At 47.7% G+C, this 17,870-nt stretch overlaps 1 protein-coding gene across 1 annotated transcript in view; it reads right to left on the bottom strand.

The window, feature by feature from the left end:
* Positions 1-1,884: 1,884 nt before the first annotated feature.
* The window catches only part of ASIC4 (acid sensing ion channel subunit family member 4), a 123,827-nt gene continuing 107,841 nt past the window's right edge, over positions 1,885-17,870 (bottom strand). Inside the window, exon 10 of the mRNA XM_015427372.1 lies at positions 1,885-3,645. Within this exon, the coding sequence (XP_015282858.1) occupies positions 3,526-3,645 (120 nt within the window). The 3' untranslated portion in view covers positions 1,885-3,525. The remainder of the gene's footprint in view (positions 3,646-17,870) is intronic.

Raw genomic sequence — 17,870 nt, 5'->3', positions numbered from 1 at the left:
TCTTTGATCTTAAACTCTTCCTCTTTAACCCTAGTTGCCCGGGTACTGCTTTTGCAGTGCAATTGAAAGTAAAACTGCATGGGGAATTTCAGACAGCCGATATATTCCGGTTTAGGAACTGTTCCCTAACGGTTTCTGGTCTGACAGGAATATATTTTCACTTTCAGGCAAAAACACTTCTGTCCCGTTAGGGAAGTGTTTCTTGAACCGTTTTACCTGCAAACTGCTTCCAAGCGGTCTCCACTATTCTATACTGTTTCTGAAGTGCCTAAGGGGGGCTGTGTAAAATGCCCCGTAGTGCTTCCTCCTGTGCCGCTTTATTTTCCTGCCCTTTTTCACCCGTGCAGGCGATCTCCATCCTTTTTTTTTTTGAACGTTCGTTTTATACCGCTATAGCGCTATGACACAACACCAAAACAGTGCAATAGAGACCCCATTGGAATGCCTGGACTCCACTGGGATACATGAGATGGCTACATCTGCCACCTGGATACCAGGACCTCATTGGACAGCACATTTTGGCAGGAAATCAGGGCATCAGTGATTGGTGTGACAGATGTTGCTAACCCTTCCATGCCCACTGTGAGTCAGGGGAAGGTGATGGGTTGTCAGGTTGCCAGCTGGGGAGAAGATGCTCATTGGACAGTAGGTTTAGGCGGGAGATCAGGGCATCAATGATTGGTGAAACAGATGTTGCTAACCCAGCCTGATGTGCATCCATCCATGCCAAGAGGTGATTGGCTGGGAAGTGACTGGACTTTACTTATGAATGCATGGTTCAGTAGTGACAGAAAATGCCTCTCTATATACCTATCATTGCTATGTTTACTATAAAGCTAAAAAGCAGGTTTTAGAGCCTCTTGAAAATGAGCTGTCGGTGGTTTCTGTTCATTCCTTCCTTCCTTTTTGGCCAGCACGTGGTATGTATCAGACTGAAACACTCAGATTTAAAAATCTGATCTTGTAAACACTTGGACCGATTCCCCACAAGCAGCTCTCCTGTTTTCCCCACTTGCATTGGTCAATTTCACACTATTGGCCGTGGGGCCGCATTTTGCGGCCCCACGGCCAATAGTGTGAAATTGACCAATGCAAGTGGGGGACACAGGAGAGCGAGGGCGGCACAGCTGCTTGTGTCAGTCTCTTCAAACGTTACTCGAAGCTGGGACAGAGAGTGTTGAGGACTGGACGGACGGAGGCACTATCTGGCAGGAGGAGAGATCTATGGTGCTTGCCAGTCACAGAAGCATCCGTGTTAGTGGTGAAGAATACCATGGAATACCTGAAATACCATGCAGGAGAGAGTTGCAGACATTAGCTGGACAGAGTCACCGACAACACTGCTGACCTGGCTGGAATTCTAATTTGTGCCTCTTTATTGTGAGATACTTGTACATTTGTAAAACAGCGACTCGCGCTCGGTACAGTTGTGAAGATGATAAGTCACGCCTGGGGGAATCCCTGGCAGAGCCCCACGCAGCCTGGAGGGCTGTACCCCCTGGAGCCCCACACATCTCCAGTGGGTAGGCAGTCAGGCTGGCTGTATCAGCTTCTTCATCCCACTACAGCAGCCAAATGCCTTTATGCTTGTGGCTTTCTGATGGGTACATACATGAGTCTGGTGTTGTAACTGATGGACAAGACGACGTGGGGCGGTATTTGCAGCATATTTCTCTAAGTGCCACATTCCTTCCTGAAATGTACCCCCAAGAGAACTTATTTATTTATTTATCCTTCGGCTTCTATCCCGCTCACCCCCTAGGGGCTCTGAGCGGCTTACAATTCTAATTCAAACAATCCTAATCTAGGGCCACATATGGGTAGGGGAGGTGAGAAGCCTACCAGGAACCCTTTTTCTGTTTTTGTAGGGAAGGTGAGAAGCCTACCAGGCAACCTTATTCTGTTGTAGCAGATCTTCTTGCGAGGGGACAGTCCGGCGGCGCAGCATAATTCCATAGGATTTCAGTGCTCCCATTATACCATGAAGATTCTTAAAGTTTTGATGGCACATACTAGGGGCCCTCTGGAATACTCTGACACCCCACAAACATAACACAAAGGTGGTTTGGACAGCTTTTGCTGTTGTACATTTACTCAAGAGTCCTACCACAAAGCTAGATGATTAACAACCTCCCTTCGCACATTTAGGAGGCATGACCATCCCCCTTCCCTTGGGAATTCATCCATGTTCCCGCAGGTGGTATGATGTCCACTCGCTGGGGTGTTAAATTGACAGGACAATTCTGTTATCGAGTGCTGTAACCTGGAGTCCTGGTTCTAGAGGACCAGGTAGAGCTGTAGAACCTCTGTGGTACCCTAAGGGACTCCAAAGCGTCCGACTCCTTTCTCACAGAGGTGGGGTGGTTGTGGCTTGGACCCTGAATCCCAATGAATGCTGCTGGAGGTGAAGGATGGGGAGAAGTGGTGGTGGGGAGAAGGCTGTACATCTGGGGAAAAGGTGTCCTGGGGAAACTCGGGCTTTGTTGCTGGCCAGCAGCCCCCTGCTGGGCTTGTCTCTCTGCACTTGGGCTGGAGGAAACCTGAGATTTGATGCCTATGTCAGTGCCCAGCACTACCAGCAGTTCTTGGTGACACCAGCAGGGGGCAGCTGGAGCAATGACACACTTGATGTCTGGCTAAAAACCACAGGCCTGAAACAGTTATATACAAATATACAGTTGTGAGGGCAGGATGACAGGTGGCCAGCCTTGGACTGATGGGGAAAGGCTAATGCCCATGTAGTAAGAGGGCACCGCCTGGAACCCCTTTCAAAGGGCAAGGTCTAGGGTCTTGAACCTCCTTGTGGGCACAGCAGACGCATGTGCAGCAGACAGCAACAAGTGGGCAGAAGTGAGCATGGCAACGGCCCAACTGCAGGCGATGGGACACAGAGCTTCTGTTCCGCCCTGACTCCTCTTGTGGACGTGTGCATAATACTGCCATGGCTGCAGTGTGTGTTTCTGAGAGGATGGGGTGTAAGAAGGGATTTTAACGTTGGAATGGGCAGTACAAAGTGAGAGGGATCAAACCGTGGCAGCGGCGGACTCTGCCATGCAGGGTTGTGAGCAGCTGGTTGGTTGGTGCTGCCATGTCGGCACGGGGCCTGGGATGGATTCCTGTCTCTCCTTTCCACGACTGCATCTTGCTGCCTGCCGTGCTCCATGTGCCCCTTGCCCTTCCTCCCACTTTGGAGCTGAGAAAAGGCGACTCTCCTGTCAGTGGATAGCGGTTTGGAGCCCCATCCACCTCCTGGACTCGGCAGCTGATGCTCTCTGTGTGCTTCAACAGGGGGGGGCACGGAGCCCCTAAGTGGCCGGGGGTAATGGGCGGGGCACAGCGGGAGGGGAAGAAGTGGGAGGAAGAGGATTAAAGCATCGTATGCCTTTTGGAAGCCGTGGGAAGTAGGAGAAGGTGGCTTGGCTTGGCTTGGCTTTGGCAGGCCTGTCGGCACAAGGTGGGATCCACTGGTCCTGAAGCTGCTCCGGAAGCACTGCTGCAACTTGAGGGAGCAGTGCACAAGCTGGCCTAGCAAGCGAAATCCTCGAAGACCCCCTGGGGCGAGTAGTGGTGGTGATGGCGATGGTTGGGCAGGAGGCCAGTGGGGTAAGTGCCCTCGGAGTGGCGAGCCAGCGTCTCACAGGGGCTCTGCAAAAGAAGGCACAGTCAGCACGCAATACCCACAACCATCCCCTTCCATCAGCAGCTCGGAGCCCCAGGGCCACTCTTACCACTGTCATAGCCCAAGGCAAGAAGACGTCCGTCCCCACCCCAGTCAGTTGTTTCCTCTGATGGCCGTGGGGAAAGTGGTTCCAGCACAGGGCTGGGTGTAAGCATCGTGCTCAAAAATATCCTAAAGAGACAAGGGAGCCCCATTCTAGAACAGCTACCCTATGGAACCCGTGTGCAGAGCGCATCCACAATATCACCTTAGGATCTATGTGGACGTTGCAGAAGACTCAGAGCTGCAGCTAATCCATGTCCCTTCCTTCCAATGTCTAATACATTGCAATGTATCATGTGCCATCTTTATTCTTCCAGTCATGCCAGCCATTAATGGATACTAACTGGTGGCAGAGTTATGAATAGTGTGATGTTGTTCAACAAGGTGTTACAAGGAAGGAGGAGGAAAGAGGCAGGGAAGGGGCAACTTCTAGCTGGACTGCTAGACATGCTTCTCTTCCAAAGTGGGACCAGTGCTAGTGATATTATGGCTCAAGGCAGCACATTTTACCACCCCTAAACTGCATCCCAGTTTTGCTGTTTCAAGGTCCAACTAGATGCGGTTCAAGGATTCCATGATTATATGTCAAGTAAAGGTAGTAATGAGGTCTATTGTTGACAGAAACTGGTGCACGTGGGTGGGGGGAGCTAACTATCCTTTCCCCTCCCTTACTTTGCTGTACTCTTTCCTTTAAGCAATTTTCTCCCAGCTTGGCACTGATACTGAAAGTGAGCTGGGATGGAAGAAAAATACTTAAACCACTGGTTGCCTCACTTCCACTCACTTGGCTGAGATATTCCATGTACTTCAGGATGTCAAGCTGTCTGTAGAGACATCTACTGGTTGCACGGAGAGAAGTTTTTTGACATTCTGCTCTTCCCAGGTCTGACCAGGCCAATTCAGATCAGGACCATGGCATATGGAGAGAGAGGGCTGAGATCTTTCCGCCCTGCCCTTTTCCCAACCTGTTTTCCCAATCTGTTTCAGGTTGGAGAACAGAGCCAAGTATAAAGTGTAGTTAGGCCACCTTTACATGCCTTTTTGTCTCGTTCTCTATCGTCCCTAAATGCCAGCAATACATAGTTCAGCTTGCAAATTTTTAGTTTAGAACAAAGATGACTAATGCATGATGTGGAGGAAATGGATAGGGGATGTTTTCTTCCTCTCCCAAAATACAATAACTTGGGGAAACCAATGAAATTAATGGGCAGTAGATTTAGGACAATTTTTTTTTAAAGCACTCCCTCATACAACACGCAATTAACTTGTGGATGAGGTGATAGCCACTATGAGACTGCACAAATTCATGGAGGAAAGGCTCAATTGGCTAAATTGGACCACAAAGTATGAAAGTGGTGTGCCTCCAAATGCCAGTTGCTAGGAGGGTAGCAGTGCAGGGTAAGGCATTGGCTTCTGTGCTTCTGCTGTTGTGCCTTCTAAGGCATCGGGTTACCTGTGTGGGAAAGAGGATGCTGGATTAGAGAGACAATTGGCCTTTGGTGTTCAGTGTTGGCTCATTCTCTTGAGTCTGCCCCACCTTCAACCTGCTGCCCCTTCCCTCTGCTAAATCAGCATCTTCCTTAAAGAGCTGGAAATGGGGGTGGGGGGGCACCCCATGCCACTCAATAGGACTGTGGAGGGAACTCATCTATGTCAAATGAGAACAAAACTCTCTGAATATAATCAATGGTAAAGGTGCGGTGGCTCAAGTGGTTAAGACACTGAACTGCAGGCTGTGGAAGGTCGGTAGTTCAGCAGTTCGAGACCCGAGTGTGCCGCATGACGGAGTGAGCTCCCGTCTCTAGTTCCAGCTCCTGCCAACCTAGCAGTTCGAAAGCAAGAAATTGCAAGTAGATAAATAGGTACCACTTTGGTGGGAAGGTAACAGCGTTCCGTGCGCCTCGGTGTTTAGTCATGCCGGCCACATGACCACAGAAACGTCTTCGGACAGCGCCGGCTCTTCAGCTTGGAAACGGAGATGAGAGTCGGACTCGACTGGCTTTCGAGCAAGGGAACCTTTACCTTTACTTTAAAGGTATAAAGGGGTTAGGAACATCTGGTGCTTTATGTAATCTAGTGCAGGAGATGAATAAAGCAAGCAGTGAAATGATAGCTCCTCAGTGCAAAACAACCCCATGGCTTGTTTCATATAATCAAATGCCAGAAGATCCTGTGCTCTCAGAAATCTTGCTTTGGAGTATTATTCAAAAAGCGAATTTTGTGGGAGATGAGACTGTCTATTCTCATTCATAATGGACTAGACAGATTATTAATATGCAAATAAAGTTAGTGGGAACAATTCATATTGACTAAGGTGTAATTTCATTGTTAATAAAAGGCGCCCGTCCTACCAATTTGGGGGTCCAAATAGTCTCAATTGGATTTTTTTTAAAGATATGGTTGAGGCTCACTTTAAACTGGTTGTTTAGATGTCTTGAGAATCCATCTCGGCCAGCAGAAATGCACAGCAGATTCCTCGTGTAAATGAAATTCCCTCTAGTAGTATGTTTACACTTTCCCCCATGAATCAGTCAAAAAAAGTTAGCGAAACCTGTTCTTCCTGCACATAAACTGTCTCATCGAAGTCCTTCTCATCAGCAAACTGCATTCCTTAGCCAGAAAGTCCAAGATTATCAAGATTAGCTTCTCCTATCAGTGTTAGCAGGGAGAAATATCCAAGCAAACATCCATAACAGGTCAGGTTCCCAGCCAGGAGACTTTGAGATCCTTAACATCACAACGCATTAGCAGTTATCATGTGGCGACCTCAGAGCCTGTGTACAGATGATAACGCTTCAACGACTCTTAAGGCCGAATATGGAAATGACGCTGCTGACACTACACAGGCTCATTTTCTTTTATACATAAACCCATTGACTAGCCATTTTCTTAAGTAAAAATATATGCATATATTGGTATCCTTTTATGTAGTGTAAGACCAGCTGCTTCCACACACAGTTCAAATCCTCACTGCACCCTGAAGGCCACTGGATGACCTTGGGCCAGGTAAGTTAATTTATCTCACAACATGGTTCTAAAGATAAGAGCTGGAAGAGAAGATTTCTCGCAACTATAATGTCCCAAGTGAAAAATGTGCTTCTGGCTTCTGCATTTTCAAAGAAGAATGCTCCCCCCCCCCACAGTTTTTCAGCTTCTCTATCCCAGTAATGTTGTGGTATTTTGGAACTTGTTTTGCATCCAACACTATCCAGGCCCCGGTCACTTGAGCGGGATAATCCGCAGGGGATGGGAGGCTTTTTGAGCCGGAGCAAAAAGACGCGTGGTAGCGCGATCTCACCTTCCCCCGAGGCTCCATGCCCAAGCCTCCGGCAGCTGATCACACCATGCTAAGCAACACAGCAGCAAGGCATGCATCGGATGCCAATGGGCGCTGGCTGCGACGGGCTTCCTGATCAGACATCCGCATGCACCGCGCATTATCGGGAAACTAGTACATGGTTCCCGGTAGCTTTTAAATCCGCGCCTTCGGGCCGAAGCTGCGGGTCAGAGACGGGAGTGCGATGTTTCCCAGATGTTCAGCTATGATCGTGCAGCTTTAATCCGCAGGCAAGCCGTCCCTCCCGCGGGGCAAATTTGCTGTGTGAACGGGCCCCCAGTCTCTTTGGCTCTGCAACATAGCCTATCTTCCATTTGAAGAGTCTGTAGACTGCAGACATTGACTTGGATCTTAGGACATTGTTCCCCCAGCTGCTGCGGAGGCTTTTTTCTACTGTGGTGATGGCTTCCTCTGCCACTAGCAATTCCAGGTGAGTAAGAACAATGTTTTTCAAGGAGCCCTTCTGCATACAGAAGTGCTAGCGGCAGAGGAAGTGAGTACCACAGAAGTGGAGGGTGGCTACTCGGCTGTTGGAGAGAAGCACGAGGGGGACCATATCATAATGTCCAAACCCGGGATCTTTTCACCCTCACTATTTTTTACTGCACATCAGTCTGTTGAAGCATCCTAGGAAACTCAAAATCTTGCTCTTTTGTGATACTTATATAACTGTTGTTCATTGTTGAGAGCTAGTGTGGTATAGTGCTTCAAGCGTTAGGTCAGGGAGACTCCTGTTTGAATCCCTATTTTGCTGTGGAAGCTCTCACTGGATCTCTCTCTCTCTCTTTCTTTCAGCCTAACCTATTTCACAAGGTGGTTGTTATGAAGATGAAATTGAGGAGAGGAGAATGATGTTGTAAACTAAGTCCCTATTGGGAGAAAAAAAGCAGGGTATAAATATCTAAAATAAACAATTCACCACATGTGCACTAAGAAGAAGAAGAAGAGAATGGATTTATACCCCGTCCTTCACTACCCAAAGGTGTCTCAGAGCGGCTGACAAATTCCTTCCCCTTCCCCTCCCCACAACAGACACCCTGTAAGGTAGGTGGGGCTGAGAGAGCTCTGTCAGAAACGGCTCTTTTTCAAGAACAGCTCTTATCAGAACTACGGCTTGCCCAAGGTCATCCAGCCATGTGCAAGTGGAGGAGTGGGGAATCAAACCCGGTTCTCCCAGGTTAGAGTCCTCACACTCAAACACTACACCAAACTGGTTACATTATACTACACTATACACTACACTACACTATACTACACTAAGTGTATTGAGCTGAGAACTTTATCCACTGATACATAAAAGATTGTAATCTGCTTTTAATATTTAAACGTTTTATTTTAACGTTTTATCTGCTGCTATATAAAAGTATTCCACAGTGTATTTTGACGTTATTTATGATCATATTATTGTATTTGTTTTAGTTCTGCAAATTATGTCACTGTTTTATCTTGCTACTGTATATTGGTGTATTTTATATATTTTTTTAAAAAATGACTTATTTTGATTTATGTTAACTGTCTTGGACACTTTTTTTTGGAAAGGCAAGGTATTAAAGTCTTGCATGAATAAATGATAAATGGCCAATGGCTATAAGCCATCTGATGCACAATAAACCCTGTTCTTCACACCCCTGTGATAATTCCCTGAACGATTGTATGTGTGTGTGAGTGAGAGAGTGTGTATATGTGTGTGTGTCTACTTGGTGGGACGCCCTTCTTAGGAGCCCTTGACAATGCCAGCTTTCCTGCAAAGGACAAGGTGTTATTGGTAGGGATGGACACAAACTGGAAAAATGCCGTTTGTGTCAGTTTGTGGTTCATGGCCAAACCATGAATCAAACTGAAACAGGAGGTTTGTTTACAACCCGACTAGTTCATGGCCCACAAACCCCATTTAAAGTCCCTAAATGGAGCTTGACTTGCAGAAAGCCAGAAAAACAGCTGAGTGACAGGGAGCGACCTGCTCCCCTCCACTCAGCTGTTTCAGGTTCTCTAGGACACTCCTTTTAAACCTTAAAGGGACTACACAAGACAGCCTGAAACAGCTGTTTTTGTGGCTTTTGGGGGGAACAGAAAGCTAGGGTTTAAATGGATTTGGAGTCCCTTTAAACCCCTGCTTTCTGTTCTGTCCATAAACCACTATGAACCACCATGAACTGCTTCAAAGGTTTGTGGAAGTTCATGATGGTAGACCTGTCACAATCGTCGATTTGCAAACCATGAACAGGAGAAAATAAATGATGAATTTTGCTTTGTGGTTCAGTTTGTGTCCATCCCTAGTTATTGGCTTGCTCAGAGAGTCTGTTCTTCTCGCCAGAAGATGGTGCTGTGGCCACACAGTTTAGTAGCCGTTTCAGAGCTCTCTCTCTCTCTGCGCTAGATATTTATTACAGATCAGTGTTGATTTGCAGCATCTGTTTTATGCATTGAACTAAGAGGTCCATGGAGTAACACATATCTCCCCGGCATCTGTTTGGTGTAATCTAAACTGACATCTTGTGCTATAACATAAAGATGTACATTGCCCATTGCTGCTGCATCAGCTACAAAATAATTTTGGTAGACATCCTGCAAATCCAGTGCCAGGACTTGTTTATCCTTTTTACTTGCACTCTTGGGTAAAAAAAAGAGAGTTTTCCCATGGGATCTCCCCTCTGATTAAATGCTGAATAAATGACCAAATTCTGCCATAATGGTTTCCATTATGAGAATTGGAAGAAAGCAAAGTAAATCAAAGATGAGCTACAGTAGCCATTCTCACTAAGTGGCTGGCTTAGGATACATGGCGTTGCTTAATAGCTGACCAGAATAGTCTTGTCTGTTCTTAACTAGTGGCATCTTTCCAGGGTCTAAGGAAATGGGCTTTCCCAGCCCTGCTATCTGACATTTTAAGATAAGATGCCAGGGGCCAGGCTTTCTTGTACAAAATGTTCCATGCCATCCTTTTCATCCATGCAAGTTGTGCAAATTCGGAACCAGAAACCAAATACAAAAAAGCCAAATGAATGCCCAACTGCACCATGCTTGCAAGAGGGGTTGTTGGGGTGTGGGTGTTTGTTGTTTTAAACACAGTCCCAGTAATTATGCAAATTAGAATTCCTAGCCAGATATTCTTCAGGGACAGGCCAGTTGCTCTAGAATAACCCATGCAGAAACAACTTGTGTTCAAGAGCCTATGACTAAATTTGCGTTGTCTCTCCACTCATCCACAAGGAGTGAGCCAATATTGCACCTAATAGTTTGCCTGCAGTGCAGATATGCCCTATGCCAGGAATAATATTGGGTGCTAGCTAAAATCCTACCCAGAGGAGAACCAACACTGAAGTTCACATGGATTTTAATGAATCAGGAATGCAGCTTTTTTGGTCCAGAAATCAGACTAAGAACAAAGAATTTTTTCCAGGAGTTTGGATTTACATTGAAGCCTGTACATCCACAGCTGCTCACCCAGTATACCAGATATCTGCTCCCTCACCACGGCTCCTACCTTAGCAGGAGCACAGCCCTTCTGGTGTGTTACTGACAGGGCCTGCTACTGCATGAGGAATCTCCCTCTTTCCACATCTAGTCAGCCAACCTAATGGGAACAGAGCCCGCACTGTACCAAGGCCTGTCTAGGAAGTTTTCTGGCTGCGGCTTTATTTACAGCCCTAGCTGCAGCCAGGTTGAATTGCAAGGATTTCTAGCTTTTATTGACTTCAATGTTGGCAGCAGTAGTAGTAGGAGGAAATTAAAGTAAACTCAGCCTGCTAATTAGTTATTCCTTTTCCAATGGCTCCAGCGGCAGCCAAAAACCGGCATGTTTGATGGTCCTTTTAACTCACTGCTTTGCTGCTTGTATTTTATCTTTATATAGAATCAGGATTCCGCAGATATTGAATGAATCAGCAGAAAATGCTCATGTTCAGACCAGGCTGCAGGCATACAGTAGACGTCATAAATTCCCCCTCTCACACAGACACCCAACCCTTTGTGGTTCTATGGGGCTAGAGGCAAACAACACCGTTCCCTCTGAATCACAGACAAATCCGCTCTCCTACAGCCACATTAGATGCAGTTTCAGCATTTGGGGGGTACCGTGGGCAAGACACTCTCGAGCCCACTTAATGTGAAAGAGATGAGATGGGCCAAATGAGATTTCTCTTATTCAAAGGGACAATGGCAATCGGTTGGGATCAGGCCTGTGGCTAGAAAATTGTTATTGGGGGGGGGGATAGGGCTGCCAAGCCGCGGCGGGGGATCCGCACGTCTTCACAGGATCCCTGCCGCGGGGGACAGCAATACGCGTTGCACCGCCGACGGCGGTGCAACGCGTATCGCTCTCCCCCGTGGCAGGGATCCTGTGAAGACGTGTGGATCCCCCGCCGCGGCATGGCAGCCCTAGGGGGGGATGAGTACAGTGGTGATAAGCACCAGGGCTGCCAGGTCTGGGCTGGAAAACACCTGGAGACTTTGGGGGTGGAGCCAGGAGAGGGCGGGGCTTGGGGCGGGGCCTCTGCAGGGTACGATGCCACAGACCCCGCCCTCCAGAGCAGCCGTTTTCTCCAGGGGAGCTGATCTCTGTCAGCCGGAGAGCGGTTGGAAAAGTGGGAGATCTCCAGGCCCCACCTGGAGGCTGGCAAGCCTCGTGAGCACATCATTATTTATTTACTTCGTTATGAATGAGCTATGATGCAGTGCAAAGTTTCCATAAGGGATCATTCTGCAAAGAAAGTTAAAACGATCATCCATTTCGTTTGGAACCAAATATCCTCTTCTTTTATTTACACCTGATGAACAGACTCTTGTAGAGGCACGAAGGTCCCCACCCCCCATACCGCCCCACTTTCACTTTCCTGGGCTGCAGTGTGCACCAATGGATCACCATAAAAATGTCTGTTTCTTCCTCTGGACAGGAAACGAGGCTTTGCTAACAGAGAGCACAAAAGAAGGTACATTTCACGACGCCATCTTCCATTGAACTCACCCCCCCCACACACACACACAAAAGCCCCAAACCTGCTCTGGCTTGCCTCTACAGTCCTGGTCGAGGCTTGGAAGGCGAAATAGCTTCTCGGCTACGAAAGAATCCCTGCAATGGATGTTCCGGCCAGGCGGTGGCAGTGTGGCGATTGACATACGGGTCCTGAAGCCTGGCCAACACACAGCCGTGCGGAAAACGACGGAGCCAAGCCAGAAGGCAGTGACGGCGCGTGTAGGAGAGCGGATATATGTTGAATATATGTTGTCTTCCCTATCCCCTACAAACATTGTTAGTCCCTTGTCTATATTGAGTAACCGTACATCGCTTTGAGCCCACTGTACACGTGATGAGCAGAGTCTTGTCAATGCAAGGAGATCCTCACCCCCATATTGTCCCACTCCACTTTCCTGGGTTGCAGTGTGCCAAATTCGAATCCCACCACCACCACCACCAATGCTTCACCATAAAAGTGTCCACATCTTCTCTTGAGCATGACATAAGGCTTTGCTAACAGAGATCACAGAAGAAGGTCCTTTTTCTTGGATGGATGGCCCCTTTGATTCACAACACCATCTTCCATTGAACTCACCCCCTCCCCTCAAAAAAAAAAGTGCAAAACCCTGCTGTGGTTTGACTCCATATAACTTGGATAGGAAGACTTGAGGATAACTGGAGCCCCTCAGGCTGGAATGCAATAGGGCGGCCAACCTCCAGGTGGGGCCAGGAGATCTCCCAGAATTAGAAGTAATCACCAGACTAGAGAGATCACTTCCCCTGGAGAAAATGGCTACTTCAGAGGATAGCCTCTATGGCATTATACCTGATGAATGTCCCTCCCTCACCTTTCCCAGGCTCCATCCCCCAAATCTCCAGTAATTTCCCAACATGGAGTTGGCAACCCTATGTGCACACACACTTTCCCTTTGCAGCGACAGCCTGCCTGGCATGCAGGGGGAAGGGTGGCTTTTTTACTTCATGCAGATGGGAAGAGAAGCTGGGGAGGCTCCCCACTAAAGACACAGAGACTAACTCCCCCCCCCCTTGGTGAGCCCAGTTAAAAGAAAAGGCAAAAATGGTGCCAGCACCAATTCATTATCACAATTTTACAATGATTGTAAAATGCTGTGATGCCCCAATCCACTGTGGGCTTGTGATGTGGAACTCTTCCCCCTGACCCCAAGTGTTTTCAAGGGCCAAAACAGCTGCATGGGCACCCGCACACACTGAAAGATAGTCATGAGTCCACTTGTGAAAGGCAGAATACAGAGGCGGCTGCTGCCACCCCCCCCCTCTGATCCCAACCACCTCTGAACACTCCCTACTTGAGGCAAAATAGAGCCAAAAAACACCCCAGCCCTTCTACCTGAATGTGCTACAGTGTTCCAGGTCAAAGGAATCCATAACTGGCACAAGGCAGCCAGCTAAGGTGGGAAAAGAACTGTGTCACCTGCTTCAGAGCACAGCTGGATCAACTATTTTGTGCAGGAAGCAAAGTGCAAAGGGAAAGCCTGGGAGGGAGGAGGGAAAGTCTCATTGCCAAAGTCTAGGAGGGAGGCAGGAGGAGAGAAGGAGAGTCTCTCCCTCATTGGCAACGCCTGGGAAGGAGGTGGGAGGAGGGAATGAAATGCCCTCTCTCATTGGCAGAAAACGTGTGATAGATTTCACAACAACCCCTATGCTGATCGGAGGGCTATGGGAAATGATTCGTGGGGCCATGCCCCTTTGTGCACCAATGTGGCTATGGGCCTGGTTGGGATGGTGATCCCTTGCCAGAGCAGGGGCCCAGCAAACGCCTGACCTGACTGTCCACTAGACCTAGCCTTCACTGCTTGTATAGAATTCTCTCCCTCTTCCATTCGAAAGTGACCAGGTAACATACAGCCCCCAAATGATTTACACAGTGAGCACATTATCATACACGAGGACAAACAACACATACCTACAAACTCACCCAGTACTCTGGTGTTTAAAGCACATCATAGCCTACACGATACTCATGAACTGCTTTTCATAAGATATTTGCATTCAAGGATGGATGCCCAACTTGAATACAAAATGTATAGGGCGAACTGGTCCTCAATGATATGCATGCTAAATTGCACATACACTCTACAAAGACAACACAACTCCATTGTGATGGCTTCTTCCTGTGGGAAAGATGGGTTCTGCTATGTGCTACTGCAGCAAATGCTGCAACCTGCAGAGAGGAGATCTGTGTTTGAAACCAAGGTTAACATGTGTCCAGAAGCATTGGGCATTTACAACTCTCAGTTGTTTACTGCTTGTTTATGATGCATATGATTCATGTGAAAATCACACCCCTTATGAATAACTTCCTCCATCACAGAGTACAGCATGGAATCTTTTCTTTACACTTGCTTGTCAAGTTTTTCACACGAGAGTACTTTCAAACACATGAGCCAGAAATTAGGATGATTCAGTCTTTCAGTGAGATCTTTACCACTACAATTAAAAATTCCTGAACTGGCCCTAAGTTACTAGTGTTTGGTCAATAGTGGGCCTTAGACAGCTAAGTACATGGGAGCTGATATGTGAATCCTGGCAGGATAGAGACTGGAGTTGAATGGAGCAATGAGAGAAGATCAATAGGGAGTTGAATAGTGCAATGAGATTTGCATCAAGGTCAATATGGAAGAACAAAGTATTGCAAGCTAGTGCTTGAAAGCGGCTAACATGTCCAATCCAGACAAGTAGCACATGGAGAACCAGAGTTAAGAAGAAACGAAGTCAGGTTCAGTCCAAAGAGCAGGCAGTAGAAACTAGGAAGCAGGGCACATGAGCTGGAAGAATACACGATCAGGATGGGTCAGGAGGAGCCAATGGCTGGGTAAGGAGATGGCGCTTGAAAGAGCAATACTGCCCCATCCTCAGGTGGCTCACACAAGGGGCACCAGCTCATGACCCAGGAAGTCAAACCCCAATCAATCCTGCCCAGGAATCTTATACAGATTGCACAAGCCAGCCTGGATTCACTGTAAGCTTACTTCAGTCAATGTGACTAATTGATGACTAATTAGTCATCAATTCTCCACTCCAGCAGCTGTAGCACTCCAACCTCTCAGTCTCTGTCTGTGTCAATTTTCTATTTTACAGGTTCGGTGTCCTTGAATCTGTACCTGAATCTCAGTCTCTGAGCCATCCATTCATGTCTAAACAAAGGGTGACCTGGATCCTCCATCTGTTTGCGGACACACTACCTTGCAGTGGATTGATGGTGGGGCAGTGCTTCCAAGCTAGTACAAACAACATTGCAACTGTGTGGGTCTCAGAGTTCCAGTAATGATATGGAAGATGCAATTTAGTTCCGCATTGATCTTTCTGTTATGTATTAGGGCTGGAATATTCCAGGACTGGGTACCAGAGACTGGCTGAGCTTGGAGCTCTAGAACAATAGCCCACCGGGACTCTGGAGGTGTCCTGTGAGAAACTAATGTTATGTAAATTGGGGGTTGAGTGTGTTTGGGTGTGGTTTTTGCATGCTATTTAAACAGGGCTGTTGCCCTGAGGTTTCAGCCTTGTATCTGCTGAATCACTAATACAGCTGAGCTGACATTGGCTAGACTTGGGGTCTGCTCATCCATGGAGCACAGGATTTAACACTTTCCATGGGCTGGACAGTACAAGGCTTAGCAGAGCCAGTATGGGTAGCTCAGAGTGTTTGTGCCTCTGTCCACCACGGCATTCCTGCCAGCATCCGAGGCACAAGACGATGTTGCTGTTTCCTCTCCCTGGTTTTGGAATGGGCAGTTTGAGTGAGACAGAATGGCTTAGTGTGACTTCCAAGTAGGGATGGGTACAATCCTAAAAATTCCAGTTTTGTTTGGGGTTCAGGGCAGTCCCCAAACTGAACCCCAAACTGAACTGAGTCAAAAATACCCTGAACTGAACCAGCCGGTTCAGATCCCCCTTTCTCCTGGCTGCAGCTTGCCATGGCTGGGAGAAAGGGGAGGATCCTCTGGGAAGGGTTAAATGACTGGCAGTCATTTAAATCCAGCAGCTGACGGGCGGACCTGCCCCACTGTTAGGTTTGAATGGCTGGAAGCCGTCTCACCCGTCCAGATTGCTTCCCCCTGCTTGGAAGTGGGGGGGGGGGAGTGAAACTGACCAGTGAAATGGCTCACAGCCAAACGGTGGGGCAGGGATATCATTTCCAGCAGCTATCAACATTTCACAGGAGAGGTGGCACAAATTGGAGGCCTTGTACTAGTGGTGTTAAGAAAGTCCTTATTATACCCACTAAGCATTGTAAGAACATCCTCTCCCACTCAAAGATGTTGAGCCTCCCCCCCCCCCCCCCAGCTAGCAGTACAAAGGTTATCAGGACAGACAGATCTGCAGAGGCAAAAAGAAAGCATCAAAAAACATTGGTGACTAAATAGCAGACAGACCCTGATTCTCTATCTCTGCCACCTATTTTTCTTCCTATTCATCTCAATGAAAAACTGCCAATATCTAGTAATGAGGCCATTCGCCAAACAATCTGGGGAATCTCAGATGTTTTTGCTCTTTTCAGGAAGTGTCTTCTGTGGTTCACAGTAGACCAGCCCCCATACTGTCTACAAAAACTACTGCAGTTAGCACAACTCTCTGAAACCTCTCTTCTGTATATTATCTAAGAGGCCATATGAATATACCTTCAACACAGGCAACTTCTTGTGTACATCTGTATGTGAGAGCCATGCCACAATTAGTAATTTTTCCTTTATTTAAAAATTGGTTTACAATCAGTGGCTTCACAAATGCCCATGGCTATACCTGTTCAGCCTAAGAATCACAACGTTCATATAAAATAAAAGCAGGATCTTGTCATGAAAGCAAATCTGTAAATGTGCTGGCTCAGGACAGCTCCCAGGACCTCCCTATGGCTCTCAAAAGATGTCCCCAAGTTCCTGTTTATGTAGCTGTGTCTCAGAGAAGCTCCAGAGACATACCAAACTGGCCCACCTTTGGGGGGGGGGTCCAGAGGATTCTAGACACAAGGAGGCTCCTGGAGGGGGTTTCTGAAGTCAGTGAGGTGCATTTTTGGGTCACCCCTCTCGGTTAGTCTGGGAGTAGAGAGATAAACAGGTTGCTTACCTGTAACTGATGATCTTCGAGTGGTCATCTGTGCATTCACACCCATGGGATCTAGTGCACACGCGCTGGATCGATTGGCATTGTAGCAAGCTCTTAACGGATTTTCGCGCCCAGACCTTGGGCATGCGCAGGAACTCCACCACGCATGCCCAGAGAGGTGGGCGCAGACATCCCGCCAGTTCCTTCAAACCGCCGTGAATCAACCTCTATGAAAAATGTAGAAGTTGACAGCAGCTAGGAAGGAGGGCTGGTGGTGTGAATTTGAAGTTGAGACTTTTCCCGATTGACTTGTAGGCCCAGGTTTTCCAGGAGTGCCAGTGTCTCGTTGATGTTTGAGACCAGGGCGTCCTTGGAGGATGCTACCAAGAGCCAATCGTCGATGTACAGATAGATGGAGATACCCCTGAGACGGAGGAAAGCCGCAACCACAATCATAGTCTTTGTGAAGACTCTTGGGGCGCTTGAAAGGCCAAATGGCAGGGCTGCATGTTGTTAATGTTGTTGACCAATTGCTAAGCATAGGTATTGGTGGTGGGAGGGGTGGATGGTGAGGTGAAAGTATGCGTCTTGGAGGTAGAGGGTGGCCATCCAGACGTCTTTCTGGAGAAGTGGCATAATTTGCTGCAAGGACACCATGCGGAAGTGGTGGTAGGTCACAAAGCAGTTCAGCACCCTTAGATCTTCTATTGGTTGAACGTCTCCATCTCACTTTGGAACTGTGAAATAGCGGGAATAGAATCCCTTCCCATGCAGAT

The sequence above is a fragment of the Gekko japonicus genome, unplaced genomic scaffold, assembly GCF_001447785.1.
Source record: "Gekko japonicus isolate JY-2015 unplaced genomic scaffold, Gekko_japonicus_V1.1 scaffold2129, whole genome shotgun sequence".
Lineage (NCBI taxonomy): Eukaryota > Metazoa > Chordata > Lepidosauria > Squamata > Gekkonidae > Gekko > Gekko japonicus.
The sequence above is the reverse complement of the archived record's forward strand: the minus strand, read 5'-3'. Positions and strand labels throughout refer to the sequence as shown.